At 43.8% G+C, this 15,864-nt stretch overlaps 1 protein-coding gene across 50 annotated transcripts in view; it reads right to left on the minus strand.

Annotated features, from left to right (window-relative positions):
- Positions 1–15,864, minus strand: part of LOC137521919 (fibroin heavy chain-like) — a 387,111-nt gene that overhangs the window by 274,022 nt on the left and 97,225 nt on the right. For 47 of the 50 annotated variants that reach the window (XM_068241809.1, XM_068241813.1, XM_068241800.1 and 44 more), the window contains 6 exons: positions 6,782–6,835; positions 5,848–5,901; positions 4,407–4,460; positions 3,831–3,884; positions 2,668–2,721; positions 1,227–1,280 (listed from right to left, as the gene is read on the minus strand). In XM_068241809.1, the coding sequence (XP_068097910.1) occupies positions 1,227–1,280; positions 2,668–2,721; positions 3,831–3,884; positions 4,407–4,460; positions 5,848–5,901; positions 6,782–6,835 (324 nt within the window). The remainder of the gene's footprint in view (positions 1–1,226; positions 1,281–2,667; positions 2,722–3,830; positions 3,885–4,406; positions 4,461–5,847; positions 5,902–6,781; positions 6,836–15,864) is intronic. The other 3 variants (XM_068241840.1, XM_068241823.1, XM_068241841.1) reach the window with 2 other exon arrangements.

Consider the following 15,864-nt stretch of genomic DNA (forward strand, 5'->3'; position numbering starts at 1 on the left):
ACGATTTTCTGGTCACTGCTGCCCACATTGCGATTTTCAGGTGTCTGCTGCCCACATTACGATTTTCTGGTCACTGCTGCCCACTTTTGGGGGGGGTATCTGGCACCAACCTGATTGCATTTTGGGGGGTATCTGCCGCCAATCTGATTGCATTTTGTGGGGGTATCAGCCGCCAACCTGATTGCATTTTGTCGGAAAATCTGCTGCGATTTGACTACTTGATGAATTATCATGAGGCATGTAACTACTTGAATATTTTATCTAAAATGTATCTGGTCGGACCTAATCTCTGTGAATAACACCGCTACTTATGTTGTGTTTTTTTTTTTTTTTAAGTCTGCCCATGACTCATCGTGACCACGCCGATGTTCCAGTGCGTGGTGACACCCATTTACTTTCGCTGCGGCGCGCTGCGCGCGCCGCATGTGGACATATCCCTATTGGAGACTGTCCTCAGAAGTGCTCACAATCTTTTCCCTACCATAAACTCATGCAAAATTTCTAGAGTACATGTGTATGTGAGCCCAAAATGGGGGGGGGGGGGGGGGGGTGGCGAGGAGGAGGGGATCGGGGGGGGGCCCCAGGCTGAAACTTCCTTGGTGGGCCCTTAGTGTCCCAGCCCGACCCTGTCAGCGGGCACACTGTCTTCTTTGCACTCAACACTTGTTTATGCTTCTTTGCACACCCTTGTCCAGCGCGGTGACGCTGTTCCTGTTTTTGCACTCTGCACTTTATATTCCTTCCTTGACCCCTCTGTGGGCTTTTCTTTGCACAATCATTTTCGATTCATCACGTGGTTGGTCAGATTGCCTTGCCTTGTGCGTTTATTCAATTTATCAGTAGTTTTTTACCTATTGACTATTGCACCTTACCAGTATCATTGTGTTTTATGGACAGTGTTATTGATTAGCACCCATATATTATATGTATATTATTTATTTATACTTTATTCCTGTGTTGCATGGCTTCCAATTGTTTTTAATTGATTTTATGTATATTTTTGAATAAAGATGATAAATTTACTATTTATTGATGAGTAGTGCGGTCTTTGAGGGAACTACTTGTCTTGTTTAGCCTCTTTATATATAACCTTTCATAATAAGTCACAGAGGAAGCACAGTACAATTAAACTGCTTATTCAATTTAAAAAATTGATTCTATTTTTAAGGTCAGTTTTAACTTCTAGAGTTCTTTCCTGATCCCTGAAGCAACCTTTGCTCCATTACCTGTTAGTAGTCCTGTTTCTCCAAGTACTCCATTTCCAGATAATGTATTACCACCTATGTTAAAGTAAACTGTGATTAATAAAATGATCATAATATAATATTAATTTTCACAATGACAACTTGTTACACTTAGACCTTAAAGAAAACCCAAGGTGGATTTAAAGAATGCTATTAGGACACAGAGGCTGGTTCAGCATACTATCACCAGCCTCTGTATCTGTACTGTATCCCTCCAGGCCCCCCTGCGCTCTGCTGTTCCCCATAAAAAATGCCATGCTAGCAACATGCACCTTCTCGCTAGCTGGCTGTCTACCATAATGCTGCCTAACACCGCCGCTCCCCTGCCTCCTCCCCTGCTCCCCACCGGCATCCCTTCCTTCCACACCTCTGTAAGCTGATTGGAGGGAAGGGGCGCAGGCGGGGAGCACGGCTATAGAGGAAGCGGAGGAGCAGCGGTGACACGCAGCATTAAGGTAAAAAGTCACCTAGCGCCAAGGTGCATGTCGCTATCATGGTGCTTTTTTATGGGGACAGCAGAGCGCAGGGGGGCCTGGGGAGACACAGAACAGACACAGAGGCTGGTGATAATATACAAAACCAGCCTATGTGTCCTAATAGCATTCTTTAAACCCACCTCGGGTTCTCTTTAAAGACCAATTTTTTTACCATTGTTCTTTACAGCTCCAAACTCCTTTCTTATAAGTACACTTTTACCCCCTTATGTGTCCTTTTCCCTCATACCATAGACTGTAAGCCTGTTTCTCAGGGCCCTCCTTCCAGTGTGCTATTCTCTGTCACTACATGGAATCAGTGACTTGTGTGCTAAATTTATGTGAATAGGAAAGTGTTAAAAGCAGAGATTCTACAACAAGTCATAGAACTGCAGAGGTTGCAGCTATTTGTGGCTATAAGGTTCAAGCTGTGGGTAACATTTTACATGATCTGCTCCCTTTTTTCCTATGAAACAAATCATACCTAATAATGTTACATTTCTTGTCTGTTCTCCTATTCCTTGACCTTGAGTTCTTTCAGTTTCAATTTGACTACCATCTATTTTAATGTACACAGTCAACAACAATTTAAGCATATCAAAAAAATTGATTTTTAAATAGACAAATTATTTAATGTAGGTTAACAAAGGAAAGCACCATTTTACAGGCATTATTAAATTATAAGTTAAGTCACCAGTTTATAGCAGTTTTTAACAAGAACAAGATGAGAACGGAAGGAAAAATAATCTCAAGTAAATCTAAAAGATAACCTAGATTGTTGCCTATTAATAATCTGTTAGAAGCTCCCATCTTGGTGATAGCTTCCAGTCCCAGATTAGCTAATGAGTCAATCAAGCCTACAGATTTTAGTTCCACGTTACAGGTTACATTTTTTATTTTCTGCTTATTTTTCCCTATGGATTAAATTATACCTAATATCAGTCTATTACCTGTAAGTTCTCCTGTTCCTCCAAATGCTCCATTTCCTGTATATCCATTACCACCTATGGTAAAGTGCACAATAATTAAAAAAATGATCATAATATAATATTAATTTTCGCAATGACAAATTATTAAACTTAGGCCTTAAAGACCTATTTTTTCACCATTGCTTCCCCAACATCTTTACAGCTCCAACCTTCTCTCTTACACATACACTTTACCTTCCACAGCTTGAACCTTATAGCCACAAATAGCTGCAGCCTCTGCAGTTCTATGACTGTAAGTAGAATCTCTGCTACTTAACACTTTCCCATTCACATACATTTAGCACAAGTCACTGATTCAATTTAGTAGCTGGTAAGAGCACACTGGGAAAAGGGCCCTAAAAAACAGGCTTACGGTCTAGGGTATTGGTGCAAAAGAGGGAAGGAAGCAGAGGCATGCAGAAATTATTAAACTTAGGCCTTAAAGACCTATTTTTTCACCATTGCTTCCCCAACATCTTTACAGCTCCAACCTTCTCTCTTACACATACACTTTATCCCCGTTATGTGTCCTTTTGCCCCAATACCATAGACTGTAAGCCTGTTTTTAGGGCCCTCCTCCCAGCGTGCTCTTTCCTGCTACTAAATTAAATCAGTTACTTGTGTTAAATGTATGTGAATGGGAAAGTGTTAAGTAGCAGAGATTCTACTACAAGTCATAGAACTGCAGAGGCTGCAGCTATTTGTAGCTATAAGGTTCAAGCTGTGGGTAACATTTTTACATGATCTGCTCCCTCTTTTTCCTATGAAACAAATCATACCTAATACATTACAATTACATTCAGTCCTCCTATTCCTTGTACTCCTTCAGTTTCAATTTGTCTACTATCTATTTTAAACAACAAATTGAGCATATTATACTAATTCAATTTTACCAAATTATAGCAGTTTTTAACAAGAAAAAGATGAGAAAGGAAGGAAAAAATGTCTCAAATATATTGAGAAAACATCCTAGATTGTTGGCTATTAATAATCTGTTAGAAGCTCACACCGTGATGATAGCTTCCACGTAAACCAATCAGTAAATCAATCCTACAGATTTTAGGTCCAAGTTGTAGGTCAAATTGTATTATTTCCTGCTCATTTTTTCTCTTTGGAATATATAATACCTAATATTTTTCCATTACCTCCAAGTACTCCTGTTCCTCCAAGTACTCCATTTGCATTAAATCCATTACCACCTATGTCAAAGTACACAGCGATCAAAAAATGAGCATAATATATTTTTAATTTTCACAAAGACAAATTATTAAAATTACAAAAACATCTTTACAGCTCCAACCTTCTCTTTTAGACGTAATCTTCTAATCTTCTTATGTGTCCTTTTCCCCCCAATACCATAGAATGTAAGCCTGTTTCTCAGGGACCTCCTCCCAGTGTGCTCTTCTCTGCGACTAAATGAAATCAGTGACTTGTCTGCTATATTGTTCCCTACATTTTAGCCCCGTTGTTTATTGTTTTATAATTATGTTGTGTACCATTTTCTGAAGCTGTAATGCCCCGTGTAGTTTTTTTTCTAGTGTTCTATTTTACAGTGCTGCCTAATATGTTAGTGTTTTATATACAACCTTTAATAATAATTCACAGAGGAAGTACCGTAAAGTTACACTGCTTAATCACTAAAAATGTTCATTTCATTTTCAATGTCAGTTTTAACTTCTAGAGATCTTTCCTGATCCCTGAAGCAACCTTTGCTCCATTACCTGTTAGTAATCCTGTTTCTCCAAGTACTCCATTTCCAGTTAATGTATTACCACCTATGTTAAAGTAAACAGTGATTAATAAAATGATCATAATATAATATTAATTTTCACAATGACAACTTGTTACACTTAGACCTTAAAGAGAACCCGAGGTAGATTTGAAGAATGCTATTAGGACACAGAGGCTGGTTCAGCATACTATCACCAGCCTCTGTATCTGTACTGTATCCCTCCAGGCCCCCCTGCGCTCTGCTGTTCCCCATAAAAAATGCCATGCTAGTGACATGCCAATTCTCGCTAGCTGGCTGTCTACCATAATGCTGCCTATCACAGCCGCTCCCCCGCCTCCTCTATAACGCCACTCCCCACCGGCATCCCTTCCTTCCACACCTCTGTAAGCTGATTGGAGGGAAGGGGCGCAGGCAGGGAGCGGGGCTATAGAGGAAGCGGGGGAGCAGCGGTGACACGCAGCATTAAGGTAAAAAGTCAGCAAGCGCCAAGGTGCATGTCGCTATCATGGCGTTTTTTTATGGGGACAGCAGAGCGCAGGGGGGCCTGGGGAGACACAGCACAGACACAGAGGCTGGTGATAATATGCAAAACCAGCCTATGTGTCCTAATAGCATTCTTTAAACCCACCTCGGGTTCTCTTTAAAGACCCATTTTTTTATCATTGTTCTTTACAGCTCCAAACTCCTTTCTTATAAGTACACTTTTACCCCCTTATGTGTCCCTTTCCCCCATAATATAGACTCTAAGACTTTTTCTCAGGGCCCTCCTTCCAGTGTGCTATTCTCTGTCACTACATGGAATCAGTGACTTGTGTGCTAAATTTATGTGAATAGGAAAGTGTTAAAAGCAGAGATTCTACAACAAGTCATCAAACTGCAGAGGCTGCAGCTATTTGTGGCTATGAGGTTCGAGCTGTGGGTAACATTTTACATGATCTGCTCCCTTTTTTCCTATGAAACAAATCATACCTAGTAATGTTACATTTCTTGTCTGTTCTCCTATTCCTTGAGCTCTTTCAGTTTCAATTTGACTACCACCTATTTTAATGTACACAGTCAACAACAATTTGAGCATATCAAAATAATTGATTTTTAAATAGACAAATTATTTAATGTAGGTTAACAAAGGAAAGCACCATTTTACAGGCATATTTAAATTATAAGTTAAGTCACCAGTTTATAGCAGTTTTTAACAAGAACAAGATGAGAACGGAAGGAAAAATAATCTCAAGTAAATCTAAAAGATAACCTAGATTGTTGCCTATTAATAATCTGTTAGAAGCTCCCATCTTGGTGATAGCTTCCAGTCCCAGATAAGCTAATGAGTCAATCAAGCCTACAGATTTTAGTTCCACGTTACAGGTTACATTTTTGTATTTTCTGCTCATTTTTCCCTATGTATTAAATTATACCTAATATCAGTCCATTACCTGTAAGTTCTCCTGTTCCTCCAAATGCTCCATTTCCTGTATATCCATTACCACCTATGGTAAAGTGCACAGTAATTAAAAAAATGATCATAATATAATATTAATTTTCGCAATGACAAATTATTAAACTTAGGCCTTAAAGACCTATTTTTTCACCATTGTTTACCCAACATCTTTACAGCTCCAACCTCCTCTCTTACACATACACTTTACCCCCCTTATGTGTCCTTTTGCCCCAATACCATAGACCTTAAGCCTGTTTTTTAGGGCCCTCCTCCCAGTGTGCTCTTACCTGCTACTAAATTAAATCAGTGACTTGTGTTAAATGTATGTGAATGGGAACGTGTTAAGTAGCAGAGATTCTACAACAAGTCATAGAACTGCAGAGGCTGCAGCTATTTGTGGCTATAAGGTTCAAGCTGTGGGTAACATTTTTACATGATCTGCTCCCTCTTTTTCCTATGAAAAAAATCATACCGAATACATTACAATTACATTCAGTCCTCCTATTCTTTGTACTCCTTCAGTTTCAATTTGACTACTATCTATTTTTAAGTACTTAGTCAACAACAAATTGAGCATATTATACTAATTCAATTTTACATAAACAAATTGTTCAATTTAGGCTAACAAAGGAAAGCATTCTATTACAGGCATATTTAAATTATAAGTTAGGTCACCAAATTATAGCAGTTTTTAACAAGAAAAAGATGAGAAAGGAAGGGGAAAAAAAGTCTCAAATAAATTGAGAAAACATCCTAGATTGTTGGCTATTAATAATCTTTTAGAAGCTCACACCTTGATGATAGCTTCCACGTAAACCAATCAGTAAATCAATCCTACAGATTTTAGGTCCAAGTTATAGTTCAAATTGTAGTATTTCCTGCTCATATTTTCTCTTTGGAATAAATAATACCTAATATTTTTCCATTACCTCCAAATACTCCTGTTCCTCCAAGTACTCCATTTGCATTAAATCCATTACCACCTATGTCAAAGTACACAGCGATCAAAAAATTAGTATAATATATTTTTAATTTTTACAAAGACAAATTATTAAAATTAGGCCTTAAAGACCCACTTTTTCACCATTATTTACACATTACCTTACAGCTCCAACCTTCTCTTTTAGACGTAATCTTCTAATCTTCTTATGTGTCCTTTTCCCCCAATACCATAGAATGTAAGCTTGTTTCTCAGGGCCCTCCTCCCAGTGTGCTCTTCTCTGCGACTAAATGAAATCAGTGACTTGTCTGCTATATTGTTCCCTACATTGTAGCCCCGTTGTTTATTGTTTTATAATTATATTGTGTACCATTTTCTAAAGCTGTAATGCCCCGTGTAGTTTTTTTTTTCTAGTGTTCTATTGTACAGTGCTGTCTATATGTTAGTGCTTTATATATAACCTCTGTACATACTTTTGAGTTCCTTACTGCACACTCAATACTCAGTACTGTATTGTATTATTGCGTGGTTGATAGTGCTTGCCCAGTTCTGTGGTTGATGCTGTGTTGACATGACCGTCTTTTGGTCTTTTTCAGGGCTACAGCACATCCCACATCGTGTTTACTGATTGTATTGATGTCTGAAGGACTGGTTTTTGTTACTATTATTGTTTTTGCTGAATCATGGAGGCCTTGAATCGTTTGGAGAGGGGCTGGAATTCCCAGTTGGAGGAGATTTTTGGCAGTAATCTGGTGAGGGATGAGTCTAGATATCCCCCAGATTTCAGGAAATTATGCAATGAAATCAAGAATGCTCATGCTGAATATGTCAGACTCTGGTGGAATGTCCACAGTCTGGAGAACTACAAGAGGGAGGGTATTTTTCCCAGAGGCCTGAGGGTCCAAATATTTCCCTCCTGGGAGGTCACTGAACAAGAAAAGAAAGACTGGGAACTTGGTCTAGGAAGATGTTCTATTATTATCATAGACATGTTGCTAAAACACGATAAGGAGTTACTGCCTAAATTAAGGGAGAAGATTAATAAATTATTAATCCAGCTAAACAAGTTTGATAGTGCTAGGTTTGTACAGCCCTTTCTCAATCAACTCAGTAAGGATGTGCAGCAAGTAGAAAAAAATACCATTGAAGGCAAAAAGAACAAACTAATATGTGATAGGAACGATTATACATCTGGTAAAGCCTTTCGGTGGAAACACCGAGGAAATAGGAAGGGTCAAGGGTATGATTACCCTAGACGACCGAGAAAACAGAAGAAACCTAGGAATGGGGATCCCAATTTTGTTACACCTGGCATTCCACAGTACACAGCAGTGTCAGAGTCTAGTACAGATTTTTTGGACACAGAAAGCGAGGCAGAAGGGGCGGCCTCGCTTTTAAAAGAAAGAGGGATAGACAGCCCCGGGGACAATACCAACAAGAGGAGGAAATTGCATGTGAGCCCAGAATAATGGAAGGGACCAATGAATTGCAGATTATTAACTTAACAGATTGTCACCTGACCCCAGCCCAAGAAAGTGTATTACAAAGAGGCCTTAGTTTTTCACCAACGAGAAATATGGACATTTTTGAAGTGGTTAAGGACCTTTATCTTTTTTGTCGGAGATTAGCATTGAAGCGGATGTACCATCGTGAAAGTGGGGAATTAGACTTGAGAACGCAAGAGGCCATTGATTTGCTGGACACCAATGACAGACAGGTCCTAACAGACTTGATGGACCTTTTAAATGAGAACGAGAGTGGTACATCCTCAAGCGAGAATCCATCTATGTCTAGGGGTAAGTTCAGACCACGATCCACTTTTTTGCCTAATTTGACGCTTGTTCCTGCTATAAAAATCAATGTACAGAAATTTCATGTGCCTAATTTAAGTAAAGAGGAACACCAGGCCATTAAAGAACTAAGGGCCATATTCTATTGCTGAACTCGCCAGCGCTAAGCACTGGCGAGTTCTTAACTTAGGCGATGGGGGCATCGCCTAATCTAATTAAACTTTAGACCCCCCCAGGCGGAAAAGAACTCGCTTGGGCGATATAATCGCCCAGCGAGTTCTTAACACAGAATCCAATTACCCTTATCATGTCTCCGGGAAGCGATGCTTCCCGGCAGACATGAGCGTTAGCTTAGACCTGCAAAAAGCAGGTCTAAACTAGCTAACGCACGTCGTCGCCGCAGCATCTGGGGGTCTCCTTTAATAAGGAGACCCCCAGAGCTCCCCATCGGGTCGCCGCACAGTTTAGAAGCCCCCGCGCAGCTCTGCCGGGCTCCCCTGTCATACGTACCGCCGCCGATCACCCGCCGCCTCTCGCCGCAAAATCCGTCACGTAATTACAGTGTATCTAACACTGTAATTACTGTGCGCATAGAAGGAGCCCGGGCAAAGCATCTTTGAATCTGCAGCCGGGCTCCCCATTGGTCTGCTGTCTGAACCAATAAAATGGCTCAGACAGTGGACAAATGGGGAGCCCGGCTGCAGATTCAAAGATGCTTTGCCCGGGCTCCTTCTATGCGCACAGTAATTACAGTGTTAGATACACTGTAATTACGTGACGGATTTTGCGGCGAGAGGCGGCGGGTGATCGGCGGCGGTACGTATGACAGGGGAGCCCGGCAGAGCTGCGCAGGGGCTTCTAAACTGTGCTGCGACCCGACGGGGAGCTCTGGGGGTCTCCTTATTAAAGGAGACCCCCAGATGCTGCGGCGGAAGATGTCTGCGATGTTCGGCGGGCGAGTGCGCATGTGTGGGGAGTGAGGCCGTGGTGCTGATGGACAGCACCACAGCGTAAACCTCACTCCCCATCGCTCGGTAAAAGGGAGCATCGCTCAGGCTTTCGCCTGAGTAATGCTCTCTAACGATCGGCCATCGCGCGAAGGATATGGGCAATAGGATTTGCCGGTAATCCTCGCGCGATGGCAAGGTGATAAGTAGCTCGCATCTGCAAGCTACTTATCACCTTGAATAGGATATGGCCCTAAGTGAGAGAGAGGAATTTGTTATCATGGAAGCAGATAAGGGGGGCAATGTTGTTTTGTGGCCAGTACAGGATTACATCAAGGAGGTGGGAAGACAACTAGGTAATAAAAAATACTACAGACGTTTACCTGGGAATCCTACAGGTCATTTTAAAAACATCCTGAACCACCTTTTGGATGATGCGAAGGAGAAGGGGATAATCTCTCAGAAAGAAAGACTGTACCTTATAACCAGGGAACCTGTAATTCCCACCTTCTATTTATTACCGAAGGTACACAAAAACTTGAATCAGCCTCCAGGCCGCCCAATAGTTTCGGGTATTGGGAGCCTCATAGTGTTGGGCGAACACCTGGATGTTCGGGTTCGGGCCGAACAGGCCGAACATGGGCCAGATGTTCGGCATGTTCGGCCCGAACGCCGAACTCAATGGGAGTCAATGGGACCCCCGAACATGCCCATTTTGGGGGCCCTATGGGGTCGCAGGCATAAGGGGGGAGCATGCCCCGGTCGCGGGGGGGGGGTCGGAAATTCCCCCCACCCCCTCCGCTAGCGCTCCCCCCTCCGCCCGCTTCCCCATAAAAAAAGTTTAAAGCAAGTTCAATAGTACCTGGGCTGGTGGCACTGGCTGGCAGTGGAGTGAGGAGGAGGAGGAGTCCGAGTAGCAGAGTGACGTTGAGGCCGGGCAGCGGGCGGTTCAGCGCTAGTACCCTTGTGGTACTTCCGCCCTTTCTCTGACCTCACGTCCTCTGCGTGATGACGCATACGAGGACGTGAGGTCAGAGAAAGGGCGGAAGTACCACAAGGGTACTAGCGCTGAACCGCCCGCTGCCCGGCCTCAACGTCACTCTGCTACTCGGACTCCTCCTCCTCCTCACTCCACTGCCAGCCAGTGCCACCAGGTACTATTGAACTTGCTTTAAACTTTTTGTATGGGGAAGCGGGCAGAGGGGGGAGCGCTAGCGGAGGGGGTGGGGGGAATTTCCGACCCCCCCCGCGATCGGGGCATGCTCCCCCCTTATGCCTGCGACCCCATGGGGGGCAGTATTCGGCCGAACAGGGCCCTGTTCGGCCGAACAGGGGCCCTGTTCGGCCATGCATTCAGCAGTTCGGCGAACCCCGAACAGTTTGGCCGAACACCACCAGGTGTTCGGCCGAACTCGAACATCACCCGAACAGGGTGATGTTCTGCAGAACCCGAACAGTGGCGAACACTGTTCGCCCAACACTAGAGCCTCATTGAGAAAGCATGTAGTTTCCTTGATTTTTTTCTTCAAGAACATGTAACAACGTTGGATTCCTATGTACGTGATTCCTTAGATTTAATCTCAAAACTTAACCATATTTCTGTTCCTTTAGGCACTATGTTTGTTTCTTTGGACGTAGAATCACTTTATACTAACATCCATCATGAGGACGCCTGTCGGGCTGTGCAATATTTTCTATCTACGACCACTACAGGTAGGGCTGAATTTAATTTGTTTTTGATTGATCTCTTGGGATTTGTATTGGCTCACAACTTTTTTACCTTTGACGGCCAATTTTACCTACAGACACACGGTGTGTCTATGGGCGCCAAGTGTGCTCCTGCCATAGCAAATTTGTTTTTGGGGTGGTGGGAGAGAGAGTTGGTATGGGGCCCCACCATGGAACGATACCACCCCAACATACTGGGGTGGTACCGTTTTATTGATGACATTCTGATACTGTGGGAGGGGCCCGAAGATCTTGCGAGAGAGTTCATTTCCAAGTTGGGAGATAATGATAAAAATATTGTTTTGACCTCAAATTTCTCAAAGGATTCAGTGGATTTCTTAGACTTACATCTTTACTTTACAGAGAACGGTCAGATTGGAAGTACGCTATTTCGGAAGTCCACAGCAGTAAATGGGCTGTTACATTATGGTTCCTTCCACACTACACAGTTAAAAAACAATATTCCAATGGGCCAATTTTTGCGACTGCGAAGAAACTGTTCAGATGATCAGGAATTCAAGCGACAAGCTGCCGACTTGGAGGAAAGATTCTTGCAGAGGGGATATCCCAAAGGATTCTATAAAAAAGGCCTATCAGAGAGCATTACATTCGAGAAGGGAGGATTTATTGTATGGTAAAAAAAGAAAAACTGATAACCTAGTAAGGATGTGTACACCTTTTAACACATGTTGGAGTGATCTGAGGAAGGTGTTGTCTAAATATTGGCCAATTCTGCACACTGATCCAGTGTTGAAGAATTATATCATGGATAGACCATCTCTGACGGCCAAAAGGGCCCCAAATTTAAAGGATCAGTTATGTAGGAGCCATTTTCAGAGGAAATCTAATATAGGCCATGGAGTAAAGGGGAGTTACCCGTGTGGCCGCTGTAACATTTGCCAACTTATGACACGAACAAAGGAGGTTCAGAGTCTTCGGACCAATAGGGTGCACCGCATTAATGAGTTTATCAATTGCCAAACGGAGGCAGTGGTGTATCTACTTAGATGTCCCTGCAATCTATATTATGTTGGTCAAACCAAAAACAAACTTAAAACGCGAATACAAAAGCACCTCTCGACCATTCGTTTGGCCGAGAGGGATGCTGCAGAGGGAAAGATACTGACCCCAATTGCTGATCATGCACTCAAAGCCCATGGGGGAAATGTTATGGGTTGGACAGTATGTGGTCCTAAACATGTTTTTGTGTCTTCCAGGGGTGGTAACGTAGTGTCTTCTTTATTGAGACAAGAAACCAAGTGGATTTATGATCTGGGGTCCAAGTCACCGGTAGGTCTGAACGAAGACTTCTCTTTCTTGGGGTTTTTACACTGAGTGTGGTGTGTTATTTAGGTGGATTGGGGGTCAAAGGTGAGTGACCTCCTCTCCCCTGTTCGGTGCACGTTTCACGTGTTTTGTCTGTGGTTCCATCTTTAACATAGAACACAGGTTTTTCTTATATCTCATCTTGCTCCCTGTACTATTAATATTGTGGCTCTGAGTGGCGTCTTATAAGCTACAGAGGATATGTGAGTAGTCCTCTGGTTGCTCTTTGGGTTGTTGCCTTCTGTACTTATCAATTTTGGATTCCATATTTATTTATCACCTGACTATTTACTCTTGATCACTGTTGGGCCTCCTTTTTGACCCGTTATTTGGGCTACTGATTTAAAATGAATATGTATTTTTTCATATTTACATGGATTTGTATTTATTTCTTTAGGACTTCAGTATATCATATCTTCCCTGTTGAGACGTACAGCGGTATTCCTGGATAACAGAGATGATTGATATTTCTCCTTGTGTGGGCCTTCTAGCGAGTTCTCCGATGATTCGACCTCTATATTTATTGCTGGAATTGTTATTGTATAAACCAGCAGTGTATTGAATTTGATACTTTGTATGTTTCATAGTGATTAGTGTTCTACTATGCTTCGGCCACATGGTGGCGACATTTGCTTGTCCTTTAGGCATTTATACATTTATATTCATTGTAATTATTATTTGTGTCATTTTTTGATAATTATAGGTTGATTTTGTAAATGTTTTTTGTAATATAAGCTTTGCTACTACATATGGTTAATTATAGCGGCTTTTCTCAGCCGTATTCATCTCTTTATTCATTTTCTCCTCTGTTCCTCGGCACTACAATTCCCATAATCCTTAGGTGGCAGGAGGGGGAACTGACATAGCGCTGATCAGCGCTGTGGAACCTCCCCTGTTTGTGCGCGGCCGTGCACAACGTGATTTGATAGTTGTATCTATTGGCCCGCCCACTTAGGCTCTTTCGTGTATATAGCCGAGGGATTTCAGAGTAAGTTTATGCCCGGTAGAAGCCGCCACATCTCGGAGAGCGGCGAATCGCGACGGCACGTCCCTGGATGCCATGCTTCATCTGTCCTATTGATATTTTCCTGGTAAGCTTAGCTCACTGGTCAGCGGGCAGCCTCGGACAGGCCCACCGAACCACCGATGGTCCCATCGGTGGGCCCCGGCCGTCCCGCCTCCTGGGGGCCCCAGTGCTAAAAAGGAGGGGGGCTAAGCGCAGGAAGGGGGGACATTGTGCACAGATCGGCGGGGAGGGGCGGAAGCCTCCCCCCCCCTCCCTCACCTAGGGGCCCCCCTTCCGCGCTCCCCCCCCTCTCCAGAATTGCAGCCAGCGGGGAAGAATCACTTAACGGCATGAGTTACGGAGATGAGATCCGTAGCTCTGCGTGCCGCTGGCTGGTCTGCTCTGGTTCCTGAACTGACTGTCCAATCACGCTCTCGCAGGAAGTACTGCGAGAGCGTGATTGGACAGTCAGTTCAGGAAGCAGAGAGCAGACCAGCCAGCGGCACGCAGAGCTACGGATCTCATCTCCGTCATGCTGGTAAGTGATTATTTGCCGCTGGCTGCAATTCTGGAGGGGGGGCCCCTAGGTGAGGGAGGGGGGTTTCTGGTCACTGCTGCCCACATTACGATTTTCTGGTCACTGCTGCCCACATTACGATTTTCAGGTGTCTGCTCCCCACATTACGATTTTCTGGTCACTGCTGCCCACATTACGATTTTCAGGTGTCTGCTCCCCACATTACGATTTTCTGGTGACTGCTGCCCACATTACGATTTTCAGGTGTCTGCTGCCCACATTACGATTTTCTGGTGTCTGCTGCCCACATTGCGATTTTCTGGTGACTGCTGCCCACATTGCGATTTTCAGGTGTCTGCTGCCCACATTACGATTTTCTGGTGTCTGCTGCCCACATTACGATTTTCAGGTGTCTGCTGCCCATATTACGATTTTCTGGTGTCTGCTGCCCACATTGCGATTTTCAGGTGTCTGCTGCCCACATTACGATTTTCTGGTGACTGCTGCCCACATTGCGATTTTCAGGTGTCTGCTGCCCACATTGCGATTTTCAGGTGTCTGCTGCCCACATTACGATTTTCTGGTGTCTGCTGCTCACATTACGATTTTCTGGTCACTGCTGCCTACATTGCGATTTTCTGGTGTCCGCTGCCCACATTACGATTTTCAGGTGTCTGCTGCCCACATTACGATTTTCTGGTGTCTGCTGCTCACATTACGATTTTCAGGTGACTGCTACCCACATTACGATTTTCTGGTCACTGCTGCCTACATTGCGATTTTCTGGTGTCTGCTGCCCACATTACGATTTTCAGGTGTCTGCTGCCCACATTACGCTTTTCTGGTGACTGCTGCCCACATTGCGATTTTCAGGTGTCTGCTGCCCACATTACGATTTTCTGGTGTCTGCTGCCCACAGTACGATTTTCTGGTCACTGCTGCCCACATTGCGATTTTCAGGTGTCTGCTGCCCACATTACGATTTTCTGGTCACTGCTGCCCACTTTTGCGGGGGGTATCTGGCACCAACCTGATTGCATTTTGGGGGGTATCTGCCGCCAATCTGATTGCATTTTGTGGGGGTATCAGCCGCCAACCTGATTGCATTTTGTCGGAAAATCTGCTGCGATTTGACTACTTGATGAATTATCATGAGGCATGTACCTACTTGCATATTTTATCTAAAATGTATCTGGTCGGACCTAATCTCTGTGAATAACACCGCTACTTATGTTGTGTTTTTTTTTTTTTTTAAGTCTGCCCATGACTCATCGTGACCACGCCGATGTTCCAGTGCGTGGTGACACCCATTTACCTTCGCTGCGGCGCGCTGTGCGCGCCGCATGTGGACATATCCCTATTGGAGACTGTCCTCAGAAGTGCTCACAATCTTTTCCCTACCATAAACTCATGCAAAATTTCTAGAGTACATGTGTATGTGAGCCCAAAATGGGGGGGGGGGGGGGGGTGGCGAGGAGGAGGGGATCGGGGGGGGGGGGGGCCCAGGCTGAAACTTCCTTGGTGGGCCCTTAGTGTCCCAGTCCGACCCTGTTAGCGGGCACACTGTCTTCTTTGCACTCAACACTTGTTTATGCTTCTTTGCACACCCTTGTCCAGCGCGGTGACGCTGTTCCTGTTTTTGCACTCTGCACTTTATATTCCTTCCTTGACCCCTCTGTGGGCTTTTCTTTGCACAATCATTTTCGATTCATCACGTGGTTGGTCAGATTGCCTTGCCTTGTGCGTTTATTCAATTTA

Source organism: Hyperolius riggenbachi, chromosome 6 (genome assembly GCF_040937935.1).
Source record: "Hyperolius riggenbachi isolate aHypRig1 chromosome 6, aHypRig1.pri, whole genome shotgun sequence".
In the NCBI taxonomy this organism is placed as follows: Eukaryota; Metazoa; Chordata; class Amphibia; order Anura; family Hyperoliidae; genus Hyperolius; species Hyperolius riggenbachi.